General features: G+C 38.7%; 1 protein-coding gene across 1 annotated transcript; it reads right to left on the bottom strand.

Annotated features, from left to right (window-relative positions):
- Positions 1 to 7,525: 7,525 nt before the first annotated feature.
- On the bottom strand, positions 7,526 to 15,670 carry LOC128355004 (protein Wnt-2b-A-like). The gene is made up of 5 exons (XM_053315143.1): positions 15,561 to 15,670; positions 12,367 to 12,587; positions 11,282 to 11,568; positions 10,251 to 10,515; positions 7,526 to 7,755 (listed from the first exon to the last, which is right to left on the bottom strand). Exons 1-5 carry the CDS (start codon positions 15,668 to 15,670, stop codon positions 7,526 to 7,528), a joined length of 1,113 nt encoding a protein of 370 aa, XP_053171118.1.
- Positions 15,671 to 18,591: the final 2,921 nt, after the last annotated feature.

Genomic DNA, 18,591 nt, shown 5'->3' with positions numbered 1-18,591 from the left:
CAGCGGATGCTTTTACATGGCATTTCCCCAGTGAACCACTGGTGCCATAATCATACTCTATACACTCATGCTTAAGTGGTGAGTGAGCAGCAGTAATGAAAATCGCTGTTGAGGGCTGTTGATGGGTGCTCAAGTGTTTGCTCTCAGTGCCAGAGCATGGTTCCATGCAGCATGTTGAAACTTGTATTGCTCACTGACCTCCATGGTGGAGTGCCTGAAAGTCAGGATAGCAGAGCAAAGAAGAAAGAATAGAAAGAAAATAAAGACTATACATGGCATCAACAAAAATGTGAACAAGGTAGGGAATGAAAGGAACTTTTATTTCATCTCCTCATACTATCAGGATGTTGTCCATCATATGTTTTCTGCATGATAACACCAGAACATGGTTGATGTGATGCCCCACAAAATCTTCAATGGAAAGATGCATGCTTGACAGCTGAAGCTAAATTAGAGGTTTTGTGTACTAATACCCTGCTGCCAGTCCAGTAAGCTCACCAGCATGATGAATAAATGAACTCTTGTGATCTTGAGATCTGTGCCAAGTGTGGCACTGAAGGTCACACAGTATGTGTTGGACTAAAAACCAAAAAATCAAAGAACATAATTCTCACATGGGCAGGTGTGTGATCTATGTCCAACGATCTGTTTCAGTGCATACGAATCAGTCCTTTCAAGCACTAGCTGTGTAAAATGTGGTAGGTTTGTATAGTTTTGAATTATGACAATATGGAATATTTTGTATCTTGCTGGGTTTAAAGCCAACTTTATTTCCTGATGAGAATAACAAGTGAGCAACTAATAAGCTGACAGGCAACAAACTGAAACTGCTGCCCTTTTCTCTTTCTCCCACGCACTAACTGTCAGTTATGTCTGACACATTAAAACCCAATAGTGATTTCTCAGTTGCAGAATGTAACTATGAATTATTTATTAAAGTACAACTGTACTTTAGTACATTGTACCTTTCACTCCATTACATTTATTGCACAGCTATTACTATTTTCAGATCAATATTTTATACATGAAACGTCTAAACAATCTTAAAAATAAATAAAAAAAATCTTTGTAAAACAACCATAAAATAGCATTGTTATAGATTAGACTATACCCCAAAGTATAACTTGTTATGATTAGCTCCACAGTGACAACTTTAAAATGCTGCTTACATGTACATGTCAATAAATCAGTATTAATATTCCAATAATATGTTTATGATATATCACTCTACATGGGGACAGTTTGCATCATGAGTACTTAAAGGTAGACTATGCAGGATTTGTCGGCTGGTGTTTGTAAATACACAGCATTGACAGTTGGCCCCTCCTCCTGGGTTCAACTACTGAGAGAGAGAGAGAGAGAGAGAGAGAGAGAGAGAGAGAGAGAGAAAGAGAGAGAGAGAATGAAAAGAGCGAGTGGTGTTGGCATTGAGTCACATAAATAAAATGTTAGTTTCTGATTGATTCACAGTGATTTTATTCTAAAGCACAAATAAACATGTTAACATCTCTGCACACCTCCACACAACCCTGAGGGAAGTTGCCACATCGTCGAATTTTGAGTGAATGCAGAGCTTCATCCTGCCTCTCTGTTCTGCGTGTGTGTATCTCAGCTCTGCCCTCATTCAATCAGAATCACAGACCTGTTTTTTTTTTTTAGAAAAGTCCTGTGTAGTGCACATTCAAGTATGACTTTGAATGCAGGATTTTACTTGTATGGATTCAATTGAGTATTTTTTTTTTCATTGTTGTAATGTACTTTAAGTTAAGTAAAATATTTTCATAAAGTACTTCTTCCACCACTGTTGCACTGCTACACTCACATGTGACACACTCTGCTGGCTGAAACACATCTCACAACACGAGTATTTAAATTGCAGTTCCCTATACACTACTATCTATGTAGCTAAATGATGTCATTGTTTCCGCTGCTGTTGCTGGATATCAACAACTCAACATACCAATTATCATTCATCATCAGTAAGTGAAAGTTGACAGCAGAGTTTAATATTGTATGTTGGAGGAATGTTCAGGGATTAAACAACCAATTCATATCATTGTTCCCATCTAATAAGAGCTTCATGGTGAACTCAACATAGCTTTTGTCATAAAACATAGTAGGGCTGGGCAATATGGACAAAATCAAATATCCCGATATTTTTGACCAAATACCTCAATATTCATATTGTGACAATAATTGAGAAGTGATTATTGGTGCTTTCACAAAATATTTACACAATGAGGTTTTTGATAAATAATCATTAGTAATGCAGATCCAAGCACTAAGACAACACTAATGCCATATCACGATATTACAACATCCAAAATTTAAGATGACATCTAGTCTCATATCACAATATTGATATAATATTGATATGATATTGCCCAGATCCATAACATAGTCACATTCACATTTTCTTCTCATTCTTCATACTCAGTGAAGTTAAATATTTCAGTTTTTTCAAAGCTATATGTGACAGGATACTTTTCTGTTTTTAATATCCTTACAGCTAACCTGCTGACTGACTTCCTGTTGTGCTGTTTATACAGTTCCACTGCCCTCAGCTAGACTCATGGCTAACCTTTCAGTACTGAATGATTTCTGCTGCTTATTGTTGAGTTTAACATTTATATAGAGGACATTGTCTTCTCAAGCGGTTTGTTTTTTGTGAGTTTAATATGAGTAAGTTCATAATTATCTGCTGCACCACTGAGGTGTCTCATCTTAATCTACTAGTGAACAGCTGTTGAATTGAGTCCTTTACTCTCTCATGTTTCCTTCGTTGTCTGAGGTGCCGACCAGGAAAGTAGCCACGCAGCTGCTGGTGCTGAATGGTTTGTGTTGGGCTCTGTATCTAATGAGGCTTTTAGGGGGAAGTTTTTATCATCTCTCTCCAATCTCTGCTGTGTGGAGCTCCCTGTGTGGTTGTCGGGATGTCGGGTCGGCCTACATAAGATGTAGCATGTGTAGTGTAAGTTGGCTGAATGAACTGAAGGATTATACATCTGAGAAACATTTAATGTGCACCAGTCGCCATGTGACCTGCTGAAGTAAACCTGAGAAATACTCTGAACCCCAGTATGCTCATTTATTGTATGTCACTGTGGATATGGGAGTCAACTAGATTTGGGGTTACACTGATGAAAGATATTTACAATGTATAATCTTTTAGGTTGTGGGCGTCTTTGCCTAGGTCTATAGAAACACACTATATATGAGATTTATATCTGGATTTTACTTTTTTCTTCCAGTAACCAATGATGTCATTTGGGATGGACAATAAATACACTACACTATAACAGCTAGTCAAGTCCAATTTCATGTCCACATAAAGCTCTTAATTGCTGCTGATAGGGTCATAAGGGCCATCATCACTTCCAAGAATAACAGTGAAACTACTGAGACATTTTGCCAAAGATTTTCAACACTATTCCTAAATAGTCCAGAGAGCAAACGATTTCACAATGTATACATATCAACATATTTCCCATACTGCTGCACATCATAGATATAAATCATATGATTGGGTGTGGAAGAGTGTTTTGGGCTGGAGGACTAATTAGACAAGTTCAAGGAGAAAATTAAACATGTTTAGTATGAGACCGACACATCAGCGAATCATTTCTGACTCATTACAACATTTCTCTCCTCTGGTCTCCCGGAATGTAAAACATCTATGTTGACCACACTGTTAGTCTCTCCCCCCGGGCCAATTTTAGCTCTGAAATGTTGTTAAATTGAGATGCCCATTTGATATCACTATGATGGCAGAGAATGCCTGCGATGCCACTCCTGTTATTTTTACAGACTTCAACTGGATCACACATTGCGGAGGACAAAGTGGCACAGATTGTATGACAGATTTTAAGATCAGCAAAGTGTTATTAATCTCCTCTCTGTGTACAAAGAGGATTATGCTTCAGATACTTAATTAATTCTTCTTTTGTGATATTTTGTGATGTACCTGTATACTGTGTTGCTATGCAAGCCCACCATCTGCCTGTCCTGTTACGTTAATGGAAAATATACCTGACATTGAACTGAATGAACTTTAACACAGCAACATGGCTGGTTGCATTATCCTTTCCATGCCATAAGTGAATCAGGGCTAATGTATAAGAGACCATATATACGCTACCAGAGAACGGAAGACCTCTAATAGGAGTGACAGAGGGTGGATCAACAAGGTTTAATTTAGAACCAGTAAGGTATTTTGGGACCTACATTTCCAAGGTGAAAATACCTCGCTGGACAGTAACACAACCTGGGACGCTGTTGCACCAAACCCTTACTGACTAAATGTTTGACTTGGAAGTAAAAATGTGGCCCCAGTCTTAATTTTTCTTGTCAAATCTATATTGTGTTTGGGCAAATAATTATTTTGTTGGCTTCACCTGAAAAAATTTAAGCCTGAGCTGTGACTAGATCCAAAGCAACTGAAGTAGCTAAGACATTAACCCTCAATCAGTCCAAAGTCACAGTACAGGACTGTGCTGACCCAGTTGTTCCTAGTGTTTGTTTTAGGCATAAAATGTTAAATTTCATAACGGACTGAAATCATTGTTGTTGTGTTTTATTACACTCAGTAAAACTGGGGAATAGAAGTATGAATTTTTTTGAGGCCCCCTCTGCGTATGAACAGCTCTCACCTTTCTAATCTTTAAGAAAAACACAGCCAACATACTCTTAATTTACATTCAAAACAGGCTCCTTTGTTTGCAATTAACTTTTGACTTGTGAACGTTTGACACGGTGTGTCATTTGGCCTTGTTCAAAGCACTTTACTTTGGCTCTCCTCCTCATTACATGGACTTGAAAAAATCTGTTGACTCTTAGCATCCACAGCTTGTTGTCAGATTCATTTAGATCTATAAATCCCTCTGAGGGTTGTGTCTCTAATGGCCCAACATGATGTCTGGCTGCATTACCAGATGTTGAAAAGTCAAATTCAGGGTCTGCAGCTACTTCATTGCTCTTTTTGCAACGTCTTGGCCTGGTTTCATGAAATACTTAAGTTCTCACAAACCAGTCAGAGCCAGTGAATATGTGCACAAAGGACCGAAAAGCACAGTTGCATAAGATTGCATTGTAAAAATGTTCTGTCACAATATGATGACAAGAAAAACATGCTGTGCTGGCCTTTGTAATGAAGACCAAGCAATGAGAAAAGCTGCACTTAAAATCTTAAGATACAGCCCGCCACTGTGATGCATGCACATTTAGGATCTTCAGCTTGCATATCTTGTTGTTGAGTTTTTGTTAGGAGCAATGAAAATACTGCAGTGCATGAGTGCTTCTGAGCATTTTAATGTACAATCTGTTTGAGGGAAATGATTGGCAGTGTAAATTTGTTGCTGACACACAGCTGTGGTATCTATAAAAGGTGAGGCTAGTTACTTTAAAACTGTGATCCATGGGGGGTTTATGTACTATAATGTGGTACTGATGAGCCTTTATCACAGCTTATTATTATTTCAGAACAATGAAGTTAAACAGTTTTACCATTGAGAAAATAAGTCACATTGAAATAAATCTGAGCATACAGCTTTAAGACAGTGATCAGTCCAATATCATCTTTCAAATAACTCACAATCACTAATCGACAGCTTCAAAAAGTGACACTTCATTGTTTGAACAGCAGTGTGCAGGATGTAATGACCAACCTTTTACAGAAACAAAACAGAAAGAAGAGGTAACATTTTATAAACTGAACAGCTGGTATGCTGGTTTCATTTGTTTTAGAAGCCATTATACTGGTGGTTGCTGGTGGGGTGGGGGGTGGGGGGGTGACATTGACAATTTTTAAATCATTGTGAATTAAAACAAAGAAGAATTTACTGCCATCCATCTAGAGGCATGAGTGGATGAAGATTAGGAAACAACTATAACCAAAGGTAAGGTGGAAGTAGCATTTGTGAGATCTTAACAACAAAGACTGCTGGCACTGAGCAGCAATGGTGGCTAATGCTTGCTTCTCTGTGCCACAAGTAGATGGACATGCACAGGCTTGGCTGGAAGACATTTACTTGGAAGTTTATTCATAATACATATAACAAGTATGATGTTTGCCTTTATTTTGGTCCTGTTTCGAACCGCCACTCAGTTATCAAGCAAGCATGTTCAGGATATGTGCACATCTCTTCCTCTGCAAGCCTCTGTGTCCTGCCCATAACAACACCTCTCTTTAGGTGTAAGGGACGTAAGGGACCACTTTGGTGAGGACAGGTTATTTAATGTGAGACGATGATGTAAGATCCAGGAAGACCAGTTTAATCATACATCCATTCATTTGAAGACTTATCACACACAAAATCATAGGATTGTACAATTCTGCAAAGTTAACATGGTGCCAATTTTATCCTTTGTGCAACAATCACAAAGTAAACTGTATCTGAATCTGTAACTGAAAGTAATCTGCCAAGAATATTTGGTATATCTGATAACAATCTTTTTTACCAACTGTTTTGTCAGGCAACCCTGCATTAATATATATAAATATTTTTTTTATTTTTTTTATTTTTTTTTGCTGAAGCGCTTTTTGCTGGCACCCCAACTGCATCAACATAATGGCCTAACTGAAATGAAGTAGGGTTTGAATATTTCATGCAGCGCTGTTGTCTTTTGAACATGAGCTAAGGGCAGTTTCGAAGCTGCTTGAAGCTGTGTGTGTGGCATTGAAAGAAAAGACGAAGAACCAGAGGTAGAAATTAACACGTTTTCAATAAGGCAACACAAACGAATGTGTGAGAACAAATACTGTCCAAAGTCTACATCAAACTTTGCTTTCTCTGCGTGTCCTTTTTCTACAGACAGTCTGCCAAAATCCAACATTGCAACCGGTATGCTGCCTCTTGAACTGAAGTCTCTGCTTGTTCAGCTCTTTGCGGTTGCTTCGGATTCACAGTGTGATTTTCTGACCTTAAATGTGTACGAACTTCTTCATAAATTTCCTCCAGACTTCTCGTTAGTTTGTCAGAGTTGCACTCATTTGCAGCAGCTCTCTGTTGTATTTTAAATGCTATATTGCAGTACCATACAATGATGTCATTTGTCATTTTAAATGGTGCAATGTCGTATATTTCTTTATCTCTCTGTCTCTTTTGGCTAAATATTATTTTTTTGTTATTATTATTCAATTTCCGCTAAGTAATGTACTCACACTCTTTTTACATACTGTAAAACAGACATAACCTCATATCTCTGTGTCAACCAGGGGTGCATTTACAGCAGAATGATATAATATTCAGCCATTTCGTATCAAAGATTCAAACTTTGTTTTTAAAAAAGCTCAACAAATTGTTCTTAGAAACGCTTACTAAAGCAGCACATGATCATTAACTGGGTTTATTTTCCAGTCAAGCATCATTCAATAAATGTATGTGAAGTCTCTCCTTCAGGAAGTGTGAAAGGATCAAAAGCCAGAGGTATTACTGTTAAGAGATCCCAATTATATATCCCATAATATAATGCAGCCATTAGCGCACATGTTAATGAATCAGCGGCTATGATTATTTGGGCATCCTTCTTAGGTTAGGTCCAGCCGGTCTCGTCGCTTGTCGGGCTTGCAGGTGTGTACGTCCACCATGTCCTCGCAGTCTTTGCACTCCACAGCGCAGCACCACTTGAACTTGCACTCACATTTGGTGACACGTTTGATGCGCATGGTGTCGTAGCCCCGCCCACAGCACATGGCATCACAGCCGTCTGAATCCTTGGAGGACTTGTTGCACACCCTGCCTGCTGTGCCCAAGTAGCCTGTAAAGAGAAGAAATGAAGCTAGTTGTGTTAAAAAGAAAATCATGACCTTCTTCAAGAGTAAGGAATAATGAAGAACAATGATATTATGCTTCAATATCCATTATTATGCAATGATATTATATTGAGATTGATATGTTACAAATCACTGGATATAACAATATAACAAATGTAATGGGCCTCAAGCTAGACTGGACAGCGACACATATAGATTTCCCCATCAAATTTGAATGAAGCCACAGTTTTGTAACTTTGTTCACCAGCTAGTGTCTATCTTGGTCTATTGTTTTTGGGCTCAGCAGGTAGTGGACAGTGAACTGTTTTACTGAAAAGAAGTTTGATGAATGTGGAGATTGGTGATAATTCTCTGAATTTGTCACTTGTACCAACCCCTTTTACAATACCTTATCATACAATACATTATTTGATCAATAATTGTTAACTTAAACATTTTGATTACTGCAGCTAAAGTAATTAGACCTCCCTACTACTTCTAAAATCAGAAGGACATATATGTAACTTTTCTGTTGTACAGTGAGGTAATAGGTTATTTAGTGGCTGGCTACCTATTTGACCTCATCACATATCAGCTTAATTTAAATACATCTTGGAAAACCACCAGTGATGACATGAACAGGATGTCCAGAACAGCTAATGTTTGCACCTCTCACAACACCAATGGAGATGTTGATGCTGTAAACTGAAACTGTCTTCTTAAAGTGAAATATCACTTTTCCCACATTGTTTAGTGGAGTATAGACTTCCAGACAGATCAACAGAATAGTCTCAGACCCAAACACAAAGGTGTTCATGTACTCAGGTGTAAAATCTAAGCCTAAAATCAGATGCCACATCTAATAACAGAGCATCCTTGAAGTAAAGAGAAAAGGATAAGATTAGATATTCCCCTCAGGCTCCAGGGAGTGGAGCTTAATACTGACCAAAGGAAGGATTTGAAAAATAAGTCTGCATGTATCCTTAGGCTGTGAATTCCTATATAATAGAGATTAGTGGTGAGGAGGGTCATAAGCTCCTTTTTAAGATCACCTTTAACAAGGAAAGACAGCCTGTCCTTTGAGTGAACACACCTTCATTACACTTCAGTAATCAACCTGCAACCAAGGTAACTGCGGGAAGGGGTGGAAGAATTTGTTTAGTGCCATCACGTCCCCCTGCACATACACTATGCTATCTCTTTAATTAACCTATTAACGGTGAGTTAGTGAACTTCTTCATGGTCTATTGAAGGGGCTGGGTTGGAGGAGAGACAGAGCTTAACCAGGCAAAGCAAACACTAGGAATTAAAGGAGATGTTAAAGGTCAAATCACTGAACTTTAAGCTGTGAAGGAATGCAAACCCTCAGTAGACAAGTGTCTGATTCTCATAGATTTCTTACAACTGACCGACCACCTGTTGAGCAGATTCTTTGAGACAAGACGTCTCAAAGAATCTGCTCAATTTCACCATGAATAAAAAATCAAATAAAACAACCTCAAAAGCTGAATCCCAGAATGTAGACTAGAGATGTCTTGCTGATATCTCAAAGTATTCCACATACTGTACATTGGTAACACTTTTCAATGTTTTTTTCCTCCTACAGCACAGTAATCAAGTAACCATGGCATCATGTTAAGATATAGGTGTTGAGTTTATCAAATGTCATGTTTCAGCACTGATTATATATAATATATTGAGTTGGTGGCAGAAGTCTGGTGAAAAAGCAATAAATCAACTGGGACAATATAGGCTATATCAGATTAAATGTATTTTGGCTGATAAGCAGTAAGACATTGCTGAACAAAATGGAAATTCAGAAACAGTACAGACATACAGTAGTGTATTCACCAGAGAGCACTGATAGATGTATTTTTCAAATGTAAAGTGTCATGCTCAGTACCTGTCTTAATTACAAGAAATGTAATGGTTGCTTATTTAGAAAAAAACACAAAGTTCCTGCACTTCAGAAAATGGTAATGGTAACGTGTGGTAATAAACTGGGACTGTGAAAGGATCAGAAATTCTACACACTATCGATCACCATCACTTTATTAGCAACATTTTGGACCTCAGACCTTTGTCAGAAATGTTCATATGCAATAACAAAGTGCTCCATATTCAATGTTCCCTATCTAAACTTAAATGTTATGTGTTAATGTAAAGATATTAATACTGCTTTAAGTTATTGGATTTTTTAAATATATCAAAGGTTTTGGCATACCCATATACCAAAAGGAACATTTTGGTTATTGGGATTTGGATTAACGAACCCTTATAGTTGATAATGATTCAAAAGTGAAAAACAGCACTGAACTAAGAGTATGTCATGTAAAAATACCACCACACACCCCTTTTTGTATTCATATGAACCTTTAGTATCTATAAAAAATATTCACTCTTTGCAAGGAGCTTCTATTTTTCCCTTTTTTTACATAATCATATTTGTCAGTGACAACAAATGAATTCCTCATTCCCCATTCCTCATTCATTCACTCACCTGCTGCAAGGTCCATGCCACAGTAATCTGGTGATTTCTCGACGTACACCAACTCATTCTTGGTGCTTCCCTTGAAGTTCTTGTCAGCCACCATAAAACCCGTCCCGCCCTGGTTCATGGTCACCTCGACTACCGCGTTGTACTTCTCGCGAAGGTAGTCTCCCGTTCGCCTGAAGTCAGACATAGCCAGCCAACAGGTTTTCACGGAACAGGAGCCACTGACCCCGTGACACTTGCACTCCAGCTTCATAAAGCGCTTCACTGCCTAGAGCAGAGGTCAAAGGTGACAGGGTGTTAAGACTATGATGTAGCCTATGACATGATGTTTTGACACAACACAACTACACAAAATTAGATATTATATACTACTGATAAAAGCAAATTCAAGTCTAATAACTTTACAGCACAGCACTTGAGATTAGTGGCAGGCTGGATTGATGAACATTTTTTCACCATTATACATTTTGTGAACATGCAATTGAAATATATATATATATATTTTTTTTTAACTGATTAGTTGGTTGACAGAAATTTAATCTGCAACTATTATGATCAAATATTGACTCAAGCAAAGATGTCAAACATTCTCTTGTTCCAGCTTCTCAAATATGAGAACTAACTGCGTTTCTTTGTCTTATGTGATAACAAATTGATATCTTTGGAGTTTAGACTGTTGGTCCGACCAAATAAGCAATTTGAAGATGTCACCATGGACTTTAGAAAATTGCTGTTACTGTTGTAGACTAAACAATGACTCCACTCCACCACCCTATCCTTCTTGAAATATTTTAAATACATTTTCCATTAAATTTAACCTTGTAAATAATTGATAGTGTCTATTCAATAAAGTATATTTTGTAACTTTAAACATGCAAGCTTTACATTATTTCAGTGTTTTCTTTTTTCTTTAAACACAACAATACATTTCTACTAGTGTGTGCATGGTTTACTACAGTCAATAAAATTGTCTCCAAACTGCAACTCAAGAGTGCTACTACAGCTCAAGTGTTAAAAATAAAGCTTCTGCTCACCATCCGACCACACCGGTTATTGTGCAGATTTATTAGAGCCCGAGCATCTTTCACCATGTTCTCCGGAGCATCTATGAAGGCCTTAGCAAACTTCATGCCATAGTTGACATTGTCGCTGCATCCGCCCCAATCAAACTTCGTCCCCCACTTGCTTTCATCCTTCACTTGCCCACGCTTGTGGCGGTCACAGCTGCACATCTTAAGATCCCCTTGACTGCAGGCCCTGGTGATGGCATAGACCACTCCAGCTGAAGAGATGGCATACATGAATGCTGCTTCTTTGCTGCCTGAGGAGATAGGAAAGAGAGGTGTTGCAATTACACCGTCAGAAAATAAAGTGTTATGTTAGACCATGGAAGATTATTTACTTTTAACAGTTGATTTGCTTGCTGACTTTGGTGAGATTTGATCTGTTCTTTTAGTGCCTACACTGACAGTAAAGCAGACTGTCTCAAGTATATCCCAGACAGCATGAGCTAAGAAATCAGTCCATTTATGGTTGATGGTCCAGGCAGAGTTAGCAGCATGTCAGCTATAACATCACGGTCCAGCCCGACTCTCCTTTCACCTTTTAATTTGCACAGATGGCAGCTTTCTCAGTCACTGGGCTGTGTTTTCATTTCAGAGTAGAGGAGATTTTGGGGGTTATTTGGTCTGGCTTTCCCACCCACCTCCCGTCCTCATTCCTGCTCACGCAATGAAGCAGAACACAGGCGATATGTCAGGGAGAAAAGCTTTGTCTGGCTGCCAGAAACATCTACCCAAATATTTACATCTCCTATTACTGTTTATACATAACCAGTGTGGATCTCTCGATCTGCTACTTGTTTGCAAGGAACATCCACTTTCCCAATCTTCCCTCATTCCAGAGAAGGTAAAAAAAAACCACAACACTTTCACTTTATGTTTGTATGCTAGGGCAAAGTTTAACTAATACGACACCTATTAATTCTGTGCTTATCTGCTAACAGAGGAGACATTTACGAGGATGATTAACTCAAGTGTCACTGACATAAACAACCGCTGTCACGCACACGCAAAGAACCACACAGATAGAGATCCCAGTCACACATGTGCAGACTCACTTTGCAGCATCACCCTGCCAAACACGGTGTGGTCCCGCTCCAGCATGCTGCAATTCCAGCGGTGGTGTCTGAACTGGTGCTGACACTCTCTGATCCACTCTTTGGCACCCTCGCCAATGGACTGCATCAGGTCTGGGTGCTTCTGGCAGAGCTGCCGCTGCTTGTTCACCAGGCCAGGAATGTTGTCACAGATCACTCGAGCACCCAGCGCTCCAATGTACCTGTAGATCCAACAACAGTGTTTATGATGATGAGTCAAAGGGGCATTCCACTGATTTTACACATACAGTAAAGCCAAAATAACTAACTACGACTAACTACTCCCTAGTCTGAGTAAAGTTATTTAATTCTTCTGGGGAAATTTTGTCATTTCTGAGAAAATAAACCCTTGATGATGTTGCAATGATGTCATCAGGATTATTTATTCAAATGTGGCAGCATTGTGTGAAAGAATAGGAGTGCTGCACGTAATTCCAATTTGGGAGCATTTAAGCATTATTACAAGGTGGTTACCCCCTCTGTTAACTTTGTAGTCATACCAATAAACAGCCTAAATGAACATGTTTTTCTGTGTCACATCACATCAGATACAGCCAAACTGTGTGTATATCATTTTAAATTCAATTAATCTATTGTATTAATGCAATGGGGGCTTTGCAGTCATTTTGCCACAGGTTTCTCAACTGTATCATACCTGTCAGGAATGTTTGATATGTCGAACTTGAATTTACATGTTGGGAGTTGACCTGATGTTTTTCCCCACTTTGTTGCTTTTACCAGTCAGGGAGGGTCTAAGAATTATGGATTTGCCTCATGGTTAATGTGGGTTCAAACTTTTTTGGAGTTTGGTGCATTCTATGGACAAAAATCAGAATATCGCAGCCTCTGCTGCTTTGATTGACCATTATTTTTTAAATCTGTCTCTCACACATCATCCAACTTTATGGAAGTACAATACTACATCTTTACCCCCTTAAAGGAATTGACATTTTGGGAAATATACTCATTCGAATGCCCAGTAATTGAAACACATCTTGTTCATGTAATGCATACAAAAAACAAAGTGTAAAAATTACAAGTTGAGGTATGAGGTTATGTGCTGGACTATTTCTTGGTTCTGAGGAGTTGCCAGGTTACAAGCAGAGACGCCAGTGGTCCTGACCAAGAAATAGTAACCCATTACTATTTGGAAAGTTGTTTTTACACTTCTGTTTTTCTACAGATTAAACAAACTGGTTGATGGATTTTATTATCTTTGGACAGAGCCTGGTTAGCTTCTCCCCTCTGTTTCCAGTTTTTGTGCTAAGCTAATTAGCCAGCTGCTGGCAGTAGCTTCATATTTGGTATACAGTCATTAAAGTGGTATCAATGTTCTCATCTAACTCACAGGAGGAAAATGAATGAGCATATTTTCCAAAATGTCAAACTATTCCTTGGAGTCTAGATTATTAACTGGAGTCCTATTGGTGTGCTTATTTGTCTTCACATCTCACACCTCTCGTCTACTTGAGAAACAGATATTCAGGGTGTAGAAGAGATTATTAAATTCCTCACGTTCAGTGAAAAGCACCTCGTTCCCTGTGACAGGCCTTTGCTTCCTGCTCTATTCAGGCATAATCCCTTACTTTGTAGCAACTCTTAAAAGAGCGGATCACATGCTGGTGGTATTGTGACACTGGGGGGGCCTCTTATCAACAGGACATGAGGACAGTCATCTACAGTACAAGTGACCGCTCAAACTCCGGCACTCAGGCCTTTCCCTCCCAGCCTCACAGATCAACCATATGATGGCGTACCCCCCCTTCTTCCTCCCTCTTTAAGCCTGCATGCTCCACTCTCCATCCGGATATCATTATAGTCCCTAATCGCAGACACATTTGTGTCGCCTGGCCACCGAGACAGAAACAGACGTAGCAGGCAGTTTCCACTCCTGTTATGGCTGTCCCAGTCCATTCTAACAGTGACTATCTGCCTGAGCAGTAAAGCAGAGCAGAAGCACTACTTGTGTTTATTGTGTGTTGTACATATCGGCTTTGCCAAAAGACCCCTGACTGTCTCCAAGAGGACACACACATAGAGGAAGAGAAGGGGGTCCTGTGGAGCAAGACACATGGTGCTCATCTAAATGATTGCAATGGTTAAAAATAGGCCCTAACAATACAAACCAGGATTAAATAAGTATTAATCATCTAGACACACAGCTTCCAAGTCTTTCCCTCTCTGTGTGTCTCTCTCTTTCTCTGGAATTTCTCAACAATTCAATCCTAGTTTATTCATAACGTATTTGCATAAAATAGCAAAGGGATTACAGAACTGCAAATAGGATAACATATGCTTTTGGCTCTCTTGGGAAATTACTATTCATAATATTATTTACAAAGATTGCATTTTTAATCTAAATCCATCCGTAAAACAGACGCTGATTGTTACGGAGTACAAGGCAATAATTCAAAGATAAAGGAAGAAACTGTAGAATTAGGACTATTTCACTAAATATGCATCCTATATGTTTTCTGTAAGTGTGACCTGACACATGAGAACAGCTATTTCAGGTGGGTGGGATAAGGGAGGTGTTCAACTTCTTGCCTGTTTTTTTTTCTTTTCTCCCTCCTCTGGGGGTTTAAAACCTCAAGAGAAATCATCAAGGGGCATTTATTCATGCACCAGCGCCTGCACCTGCCACTTACTCTGGCCAAGATGGATGGATAGGGGAGATTCCCCCAACACCATTAATCTTCATAAACACATGACACACATTACTGTGCTGAATGTCTCACTTTGCATTGATGTTTAAAAAACACATTCAGAAAATTCCCATGCAGAGGAAAACTAAGATGAAAGTGTTCAATTTTTACCATTTATGTGACAAGATATTTTATGAGCTGATTTTTTTATGTGTGTTGTAAAAGTCTTGGATTAAAATAAGCATATGGAAATTATGAAGACCATTATCCATCTTTGTGCATAACAGAGGATCCCACCTAGATTTATAGTGTTAATACACAAACATTAAAAATATCCAGGCTAGCACAGACTGTTTAAAGGTCTGTATACTCAGTTGAAAATTGGTACACTTTGTCACTGTCATGTGCTTCAGAACATCTGCACAACTTGCATTTTTTCACTCCACGTATTAGTTTTACACGTTTATCTAATCAACTAATCAGCAAATGCACTTTAAAGGTCTCACTCACCACCACGATGAATCCACTCTCGGTGTGAAAATAAGCAGGAGCAAAATAAAAATGAAGTATATTTTAGAGATGGGTTTGGAGTGGATTTTTGTCCCATTTCTCATCCCCATAGCCCTTCTGTCGTCTGATAAACCCAGAGATTTCATCGGAGAAAACGAGTTTCTTCCTTTCATGTATTGGCTAAGGCTGTACAATCAGGTGTGAAAGTCCTTGACGATTGTCCGCCGTCCATCATTGGAGAACAAAAAGAACTTCACACGGATGAGAAGTGCCCTTAAACTTCATCAGTGTGCTGTTTCTAATTGTATAATGCCATGCAGATTCTGTGTAAGTGCATCCATAATGTTCTCAGGAGTTTCAGTTGTATTTAATGAGACAGCTGAGCTGGTCCTCTGTCCCTTAAACAGTCTTGTATGAGCAGTAAATTCTTACGTTGTTGCGCACCGAATTAAAGATGACTAAAGCTGCAGGAAGCTGTAGTAAACAAAATCTGATACCGTAAGAACGACGCTTAAATAAGATACGAGTCAGGTAGAAGAAGTATATCCGAGGATGGGACAGACACTCTGCGCGCATTTCCTCCTGCAGCCGGGAATGAAGATGCGCACCAAAACGCGCAGCGCTCCTGTGCGTCAGCTGTCTGTGACCCCCTCCCTACCTCCACCCCCTTTGTCTGAAAATTACAAGTAGCGGTATGTAAACCTACAGACAGCAAGACAGGAGGTGTTTAGGCTATATTTAGTTTGATGGAAAGTAATCCCTGTCCGTGGAGTCTCATTTAAAACTCAACACATCCAACTTTTTACCTCTTTAGAAGAACCATTACGCAGCACTGTCCAGTAATCACTATAGCCTATAGGCCTAATGTTTATAGTAATATTCCCACTGGGAGGGAGAGGGTGTATGCACTGGAGTGATCATATCATACTTTATATCCAACAGCATTACAGTTTCCCCAGAGGCCTGTGGGCTGCTGTTGGAGTTTATTATAAGAAGGCAGTTATCTCTAGAAATTAAAACATTATTGAGTTTTTTTTATTATTATTATTATTTTAAATTAAAATATGTTCTTGTTGTTTCCACTCTAAATTTTTCCAGAAACTTTAAAACTCTGTTCAAAACCATACGTATTATGTTCAGGGCTGCAACTAATGATTATTTTCATTATCAATTAGTCTGGTAATCATTTTCTTCTTTAATCAATCAATGGTTTTGTATTGAAAATGTCAGAAAATAGCAAAACTGCCACACCCAATTTTTGTCTGGTCTGATCAACAGTCTAAAAACAAAGTAAGTTTAGTTCACTCACATGAATGACACACAAAAACTTCAAATCCTCCCCTCTGATAAGCTGCAACCAGCAAACCTTTGATGTTTTTGCTTTAAAATGATTAAAACCACAATTTAATTATCAAAATTGTTGATTCATTTTCTGTCAATCAACTAATTGATTAATCATTGCACCTCCAGTAATCTCCAGAAGATTGAAGTATGCACCTTAACTAAAAAGCCCCCTTAACAGTGTTAAATAATTCATTTAGGTAGGCAAGTAGGTCACGCCTGTTGTGTCATCAGTGCAGAGGAGAAAGTTTTGCTTGGGAAGCTTCAGCTATGAGGGGTCAAGCTTTCATGCTCTGACACATCATTAAACAGGAACTTGGTTTCTCCATAGAGATAGGTAATCCATCCCAGGGGGAATTTTAGACATTGTTTCATATGCCCGCAGGTCTAGTATGATTCATCTCAATTCAACGCCTTAAACACATAAAAACATCATTGTTGTTGCATCTCTAAGATTTTAACCAGTATGAGACCAGGCTCAAGAAACCCAGTAAGAGGTAGTGTCACAATTGTAAAGATGCAGTATTTTCAGTTCAAAAATTACATATTTTATACAAAGTTTGTTCAAGAGTTTCATTAGGTATTCACCATATTTTATCTCATTTAAGCAGTCAAGTGTAGTCAGTTATATTCGTACCGTCCAAAATCACAAATGTGTGTTAAAGAGGGGAGGCTAAGCTGAAGTTCAGAATCAAACTTGGCTGGTTTTAAGATACAGTATAAGCAATATTTGATGAGGAAGGAATAATTAAAGGAATAATTTAAATTTCAGTCAGTAGTCATTGAGAAAAGGAGGAGGAAATATGTTGTTGTTAAAAATTAAATTGTGTGTCGAACCAGACTTCTATATTTTTCTGTCCGTGTTTTGTTAAGACAGCTCAGGTGAGCTGAATTGATGAAGACTCTTCCATTTGCTTAATGGTTGACTTTTGACATTGCTTATAACGCATAGCTTTCATAATTTCCCCCGGTTTCTCCAAGTTTGGTATGTGACCCAATTTAGTCTTTTTCCGTTGGAAAATGATTAATAAGATTTTAAAAAGTTGCCTTTGTGCCACATGGGAAAGCAGGAAAGTAAATATCTTCCTCCCAGCTACAAGCACTTGAACCTTTCCTGCAATGCCACTGGAGTGCATGTTTGTAGTTCAGCTCATATCAACAGTCCCGATCCAGAAACAGGTTTGTCTCATCCAGCCAATGTGGAAACATATGACCCACCTCAAGGACATTTCTGGCTTTTATCCCTGTGACTTCTGTTAGTCACTTGGCGGTGTGTGTGTGTGTGTGTGTGTGTGTGTGTGTGTGTGTGTGTGTGTGTGTGTGTGTGTGTGTGTGTGTGTGTGTGCAGCAGGTAGAGAAATACACTGGCTAGACACTATGTGTATATGAGAGTGTGAGGTCATTTTAATCAGTGCAAATCCAGGGGTGTTAGTTAGGGCCCTAAGTAAAGGTCAATAACAATGCAGCTGCCTAAAAATACCACAGCACAGACTGCAAAGTTAAAGTGTGTGTGTGTGGGTGGGTGTGAATGTAAACTGTTTGTCATTTTGCAGTTCAGTGGGGATTTCCATAATACACATTGTCTCATCAGGACATTTTTTTATCATTTTTTCCCAAACAACGCATAAATTTACATGACACTGTGTACTATACAATATGGCAAGTGTTTCTGTCACTGGATGCTCTCACT

This window comes from Scomber japonicus, chromosome 3 (assembly GCF_027409825.1).
Source record: "Scomber japonicus isolate fScoJap1 chromosome 3, fScoJap1.pri, whole genome shotgun sequence".
Taxonomy (NCBI): domain Eukaryota; kingdom Metazoa; phylum Chordata; class Actinopteri; order Scombriformes; family Scombridae; genus Scomber; species Scomber japonicus.
Note: the sequence above shows the minus strand (reverse complement) of the source record. Positions and strands in the feature narration are given on the sequence as shown.